The 7,508-nt window shown below is 42.4% G+C and overlaps 1 protein-coding gene across 1 annotated transcript in view; it reads right to left on the bottom strand.

Moving 5' to 3' along the window:
- Positions 1–700: 700 nt before the first annotated feature.
- Positions 701–7,508, bottom strand: part of LOC108789528 (vomeronasal type-2 receptor 26-like) — a 20,153-nt gene continuing 13,345 nt past the window's right edge. Inside the window, exons 6-7 of the mRNA XM_018559567.1 lie at positions 6,794–6,917; positions 701–1,626 (exon numbers count right to left, since the gene is read on the bottom strand). Of these exons, the coding sequence (XP_018415069.1) occupies positions 701–1,626; positions 6,794–6,917 (1,050 nt within the window). The remainder of the gene's footprint in view (positions 1,627–6,793; positions 6,918–7,508) is intronic.

Below are 7,508 nucleotides of genomic sequence, written 5' to 3'. Positions count from 1 at the left end.
GTAATTAAGGACATGAATGCCGGAAGGGAATGCCCTGCTTCTCCCAAAAATAAAAGTGCGTCATCTGCGTATAGCGCTATCTTATCTTCCCTTTCACCCCTGCGAAACTCTACTATATCTCTAGCCTGTCTTATGGGGGGGATATCTTTAAGGGACAAATAACATTCTTATATAGGCTAATACTTCATAATAATAATAATAATAAATTCGAAGAATGATAGGCAACTTGCTGCCAGTCAGGTATTACTTTTTATTGCTGTGCCTAATGCAAAATGCTGAAGAATGAATCCTAATTGGATGGCAAGTTTATATATTCTCTGCTTTTGGTTTTATAGGCCGACTAATTTCCTAATCATTTACCTGTCTTTCATAGGTGAGGGAACAAACTATTACTGAAAGGGCGGTATGATGAACATGCTGTTAGTTATGTATCACACATACCAGTAACAATGTAAATCACAAGAGAAGAAAGGATAAGTCACAGAAGTGTTTAGCACTCTGTACAGAGAAGTAAGTGACAAAAGAATAGGGAAAGAAACCCTTAGGTTACAAACTCCATAGTTTCCCTTTGTTCCAGTTAAATTTGTTCTGCACTTCCTATTCACTCCTGGAATTATACTGTCACCTCCTGTCAGACAAAAATCACAAGTCACCTTTCCTATACTTCTTGCTATTCTTTCGATATCTCCTTTTGTATCAATTAGTTACGTTCAACATTATAGTTAGTGACTTTTTTCTCAATCAGACGTTCTTTGGCGTTTAATTCTGGCCTTATTATAATAATATAACACTTAGGGAGGAATATACAACACAGTAATCCACCACTGGAGGCCAGGATGGAGAAGATTTCAACAGCTACCATGTACTTACCTTTCGTGCTTAGATAAGCTGGAAAAAAAGACAGCCAAACGCTGCAGAAAACCAGCATACTGAAGGTGATATGCGTGGCCTCGTTAAAGGTATCGGGTAGTTTTCTGGCTAGAAAGGCAACTATGAAACTGAAAACAGCCAGCACACCCATATAGCCTATAAGAAAGTAAAACGCAACAGACGACCCTTCGTTACATTGCAGTGTCATCTTCAGTGATCTTTCTGATGTATCAAAATCCGGAAAGGGTGGATTGCAAAAAAAACATACAAAACATATCACGACTTCACCCATAGCACAAATGCAAACTAAGTATGTTGAGATTCGAGCCTTCATCCATTTTCTTGACTCACTGCCAGGCTTTGCGGCATTGAAAGCGATGACCACAGTTATGGTTTTAGCCAAAACAGACGATACAGCAATGGCAAATATAATTCCAAATGCTGCCTGGCGGAATAAGCAAGTAATGGTGTGTGGACGTCCAATAAATAATAAGGAGCAGAGGAAGCACAAAGTAAGAGATAGGAGAAGGATGTAACTGAGGTCTCTGTTATTGGCTTTCACTATGGGAGTCTCTTTGTGTTTTATAAATATGGACAGAATTGCTACGGTGAGAGCCGACAGCACAACAGCAAGGAGAGATAATGCAATTCCCAAAGCATCTTCATAGGACAGAAAGTCTATGGTTCTGGAGATACACTTGTCTCTTCTCTCATTAGACCACTGGTGTTCAGTGCATTTGATGCAGTTTTCCATATCTAAAAGATAAGAGAGGTCTAATTATAAATCTGCAGTATAAAACATGCATTAATTCAACTACATCTTCTATATAACCCATTGCATAAGAATTTACAAAAAAAGCTATAATTGTCCATATTGTCCATATTTCATAAAACGTGAATGAAAAAAAAAGGCTTAAACCCCAAAGTCAGGAAGTATTTTATCTGTGCTTTAAACCATGCAAAGCTTCTGTGTACCTTAAATCTGATCAGGGTCCTTTTAACCATCTTATCTCTAATCTACTGTTATATTATAAAGCACTGTGCAAACTGTTGGCGCTACATAAATCCTGTATAATAATAACAATAACAATAAATATACACCACTCTTTACCACCATGAGTAATAGCCACTCACCCAAACAAGCTGAGTGTCAGGGTAGAGGAGGTCAATAGGTACCTATTTACACTTTAACTCTCTCTTCACAGAAACATATCTTTTCATTGTTGTTTTGATTTTTACCCCCTCCATAGGAAGTAAGAAATAGGCAAGCAAGTATCTTTTTAGGAAGAACTCTGGGAATTTAACAAACTTACCCTTGCAGTGGGGCTACCCCCGCACTGCAAGTGTTGAGTCCTCGCTTTGTCTAGGGGGTTTAAATAAAAAAGATATACTCACCTGATCTTAGGTTCCACCAGCTCCCTCTGGGCTGCTAGACTGGTCCCTGCAATCTCTTCTTCCCTGGACTCTGGAGGACTGCTGAAGTCATCACGTCTAATGCAGGTTCATTGACTTGCATTGGACAGGGAGTTTTCATAGCTGGAGCTCCCCCAGCAGTAGGAGAGTGCCTACTGCTGGGGGAGCCAGGAACAAAGGAATAAAAGTGCTTTATTTGAGCCCCCTACATGAAAGGAGGACTTCACATTTGCAGTGCGAGGGTAGCCCCACTGCAAGGGTACGTTTTTTTAAATTCTTCGAGTTCTTCTTTAAACAACTTACAACAAGTGTGCCTCACTGCTAAGTTTTACTATAGTTTAGTCTGACTATTATCAAAATGTTGGAGGACAGTTATTTAGCTGGAATCGTGATATCATTCTGATATTGATGATCTCTGTTCTTGGTTCCCAACAGTATCGCCAGACTTCAAGGGTCAATACCCCTGGGTAGTAGCTCATCTGCCCATAGGTAATGCCACCTATTAGCAGTGATTTAGAAACTTCCTGCCCAAACGTTTACCACTGCAATCAGAGTCACTCTACATACACACTCTTAAGTAAGCTGTATATTTGAAGAGCATCTGAACATCCTGCATATCTCATTTATAGCAGGTATGTGGCTAGCCAAGCACCCACAACATCACGTTAACGTGTTTCGCCCCTCCTACTGTTGCAGGGCTCCGTCAGAACGTTGCAAAAGTTCAATTACAAATGAAGTTACGAAGTGCGGGGGTAATGACATGGACAGGACTGTCAGTGATCTTAAATGCTCAGAGCTTCTGAGCAAACCCGTGTAAACTCAAAATTGTGATTAACAACAAATGAGCTTGCATAGTTCTGGGTTAATGATCATCTTGAGGGACTACTAAACTGAAGTGTCCCCCCATGGAAATCCAGGTGCTTATAAATGTATCTATCCTTGGCTGTATTCAATATACTGGGCCAACAGATTGTCTAAGACAATTTCATCTATTGTGCATCCATATCAATCTGGTTTTCTACCTAATAAATCCACTGCTATTAACCTACGAAGGACATATCTGAACATGCAAGAACCTATAGATAATACTGGTAATAAAGCATTTTTGGCATTAGATATAGCGAAGGCATTCAATAGTGTTGAATGGAGATACTTATGGGCCATTGTATCCATATTTGGGCTTAAACCTCGATTTGGTGCTTGGATATGTTTGCTATATCACACTTCTCCTGCCAAGATCAGGGTTAACAATTCACTCTCCCCTGGTTTTTGTTTACAGAGGGGCACCAGACAAAGTTGCCCTCTTGCTCCCCTACTGTTTGCATTGGCCATTGAACCTTTAGCTGCCATTATTAGACAGTCTTCACATATTACAGGTTTTAATAGAGGTACAGATGAAGATAAACTAGCACTATATGCTGATGACACCTTGCTTTTCTTGGCGGACACTCATTCCTCCTTGCGTAGTGTTATGGTACATCTGTCGGACAAATCGAGTTTACTTCTTATAGACCCTTTACCTAACCCATTGGCAGCTGATTTGTCTTGTATCCCCATATACTCCCGAATTACTTATTTGGGTATTCAGATGTCTCCGCAACTTGCAGACTATGCCACACTTAATCTGTTCCCATTACTGAGTAAATTCAGATCTCAAAGAGATGCCTGGCTTAAATTACACCTCTCAGTGGCTGGGAGAGTTAATATTATTAAAATTATCTGGTTGCCACAATTGTTGTATATCTTGCACTAGGGGCGTAACTAGAAATCTCAGGGCTCCATAGCAAAATTTTGTATGGGGCCCTGTGATTTCTAGTTACGCCCCTTGCAGAGCCCACCTGATATCAAAAACAGCCCACCTGAGAGTGACCCTGCAGAGCCCCCCATAGATGCTCTATGGGGGGCTCTGCAGGGTCTCAGGTGGGCTGGTCACACCCCTGCGCACCTCTTACCTGTTAGCCTATCTGCTGTCCGCCTCCTCCTCCTCCAAGGTCACTGGCGGGCTCCGCCTCCGTCATCGGGCCCTACCTCCATCTCTGCTGCTGACATCGCCTCCCCCTTCGCTGACGATGCCAGGCCCAGCCTCCTCCGCAGCTGCTGGCTGTCAGTGACTCAGCAGCGGCTGTGAGGAGGAACACCCCCTGCACAGATCACTGACAGGTTGTCAGTGATCTGAACAGTGGAGTGTTCCTCCTCACAGCCACCAGGGACAGCCAGCAGCCTAAGATGCCATAGCGACCCAGGAGGTATGCATGGCATCAGGGGGATGTCCTGGCCAGGCCCCCCGTGTGCCCCGGGCCCCATATCGGCCACCTGGTTCAATATGGCGATTGTTTCGCCATAGTCTTGCACAATTCCCCAATTTGGTTCCCCTCTAAAATGTTTAGGCAAATCGACAATATTTTTAGGGATCTTATTTGGAAACGAAAGCAGGCCCGATTGAAATTGGTGACCCTTCAAAGACCTAAGGATTTGGGAGGATTAGCTCTCCCTAATCCCTGGCTTTATTTTCTTGCCTCCAATGACAACACTTTTCTGGCTGGGGATGTGAGGCGATGCATGCACAGTCCTTCATTTTCTTCAGTATCTTTTTGATGGCTATGACCCTTTGGGCACTTTGGAGACGGACTTATCCTTTAAAAAGGTATATCTAAAAAGGCATCTTACCACAGTCAATTTAATGGGACGTGTATGGGAGATGGCTAAACAACTTCTACATACTTTGGGGCATACCACATGTACTCCGATTTGGAACAATGGTAGGCTTCTAGAGCTCCTCAAACTGCAGGGTTTCAGAAATTGGTGGCGGGAGTGGGTGCGTACAGTCACTCAGATGTATGATGATAACACCCTTTGTTCCTTCCGACAATTGTAATCCCAATTTGGATTGCCTCAAACAGCCTTTTATCAATATTTGCAACTCAGACATGCTCTGACTTGGCTAATTTGGTAGCGCCTCTCCACACTTCCATCCAACACCGGTCTTGAATACCCTTGTTGCCACCTGCAATACTAAGGGTATTATTTCTTATCTATATATTTGCCTATTAACCAACTTGACACTACAATCCCATTTGAGTGTCAGGAGTAAGTGAGAGAATGACCTGGGCCCTATTACAGAGGATGACTGGAGGGGTACTGTGAGTGATGTTCTTTCAGTGTCTTTGTCCACGTCTCATAGACTTACCCAACTCTTTATTTTGCACAGGACCTACCGTACCCCTGAGTTTCTGTTCAAAATAGGTGCCAAGATTGACCCTTCTTGTCCAAAATGTGTTTTTTACCAAGGATCCTTGATACACTTACTGTGGAGATGTCCTAAGTTGGTCCGATACTGGGGTGCAGTGCTTAAGGTCATTCACTCTGTCTTCGGTGCACTGTTAGATAACAGAGTTTGCACACTTGCAATTTTTGATACCTTTTGGATGGATTCGTACACTAAATTGGCTATACATATAGCCTTATTTATGGCTAGTCGACTGGTAGCAAGGAAATGGATATCCCCCTTCCCTCCCTCATTATCCGAATGGATCTCTGAGTTAGATAAAACCGTAATGTTTGAACGCATTACCTATCAATAAGAGGGATGGGTGAAGATAAATTCTTTTCACTTTGGTCCAGATGGCTACACTACCGTACACATTAAAGGCACTCAGAATTTCCTTATATTATTATTATGAGTGTCGAATATGTGAGCTCAAGATGTAATTTGACTATTTCAGTTCCAAGTCTCTAGGTCTCTTTTTTAACCACCTCCCGTCCATTGGCAGTTCCTAAACGGCTGGACAGGAGCCTTATAGGAGTGGGTGGGTGCCTTAAAACGTCCTTCCCCACCCCCACTCGTGCATGGCGCCCAGCGCGCACACGAGTGGGGAAACTGTCGAAAATGTAAACAGCCAGCGATGGAAGCCTACATCATCAATATTTTCCAGGGGATTTTGAGTCCTAACTGCAAAATCTTTGAAAGATCATTGCGGTAACACCTGGTAACAGTATAACGGGTGTTACCAGAACAAGCAACAACATGTGTGCTATGATGCAATGCCAGATCAGGGAAAGGCATACCGATCTTATTAAATGTGGTCCTTTTTTCTCTAACAGGGGAAAAAAATCTTTCCTGATCTCCAATGTCAATCACACACTTCCAAAATCAGCATCCTACAGGGTAATTCCTTATAAGTGTTATTAGCCATTTAGATTTTGTGCATTTACAAACAAATTCAGCCTATTGTTGAAACAATGAGCTGACTAGAACTAGCTCATGTGGAAGGCTATTTAACATTTCTACAGCTCTTACTGTAAAGGACCCTTTCTGTTTGTGGAGATTAGACCACTTTTCTCTTAGGAGCAAAGGGTGCCCAGATATAACTAAATGAGACTGATTTAGATACAAACTTTTTTTTTCTTTTTCTTACAATATCAACACAGTTTAAAATGATTGCAAGTTAAAATGTAGCCAGTGGCACTACTAAGGTTTCAGCACAAATCATTTATGAGTGATGAGACTTACCTGTGCTGTTAGATATCTCCCCCTCTGAGCACAGAACACAGTCATAGCAACATGTTTGCTGGGACTTTCTGAGAGCTTTTCTGTATCCCGGAAGACAACTATTACTGCACACAGAATGAGGAACCTAGGGAGTAAATGAACACATCAGAAGCATGCTAGCAGCACGATGATGTCAGTGCCCAAAGGTCCACCCTATTCTTTTCATCCAAAATGACATTCTCAGGGTCTGCAGCCACTGGCTTATGGTGAGACTATATGACAACGAACCAGGGGTAAATGCCTTTCTTAACTGGGAGGTGAGATCACACATATGCCCCCCTCAAACCATACAGAGTCCACCCCCATTAATTGCATGAATAGATCTGGTACTATAGACAACCACACCAAGTAGTGTTCAAAACGGCCATATTTGGTTCACCCCCACACGCAGAAGGATTAGGGGAGGAACAGTCTCCAGCAGCTGCGATTACTCCCCCTAATCCTTGTGTGTGGTAATTAATCCAATATTTCCGGTGTGAATACCACTTGGTGTGGTTGTCCATATTAACAGATACCGTATATACTCGAGTATAAGCCGTCCCGAATATAAGCCGAGGTACCTAATTTTACCAAAAAAAACTGGGAAAAAGTATTGACCCGAATATAAGCCGAGGGTGGGAAATGAGGCAGCTACTGGTAGATAGTACATATATAATTGCTTAATGAATCTCTCTCT

This window comes from Nanorana parkeri, unplaced genomic scaffold, assembly GCF_000935625.1.
Source record: "Nanorana parkeri isolate BGI_ZX_2015 unplaced genomic scaffold, ASM93562v1 scaffold405, whole genome shotgun sequence".
Classification (NCBI taxonomy): Eukaryota; Metazoa; Chordata; class Amphibia; order Anura; family Dicroglossidae; genus Nanorana; species Nanorana parkeri.
Note: the sequence above shows the minus strand (reverse complement) of the source record. Positions and strands in the feature narration are given on the sequence as shown.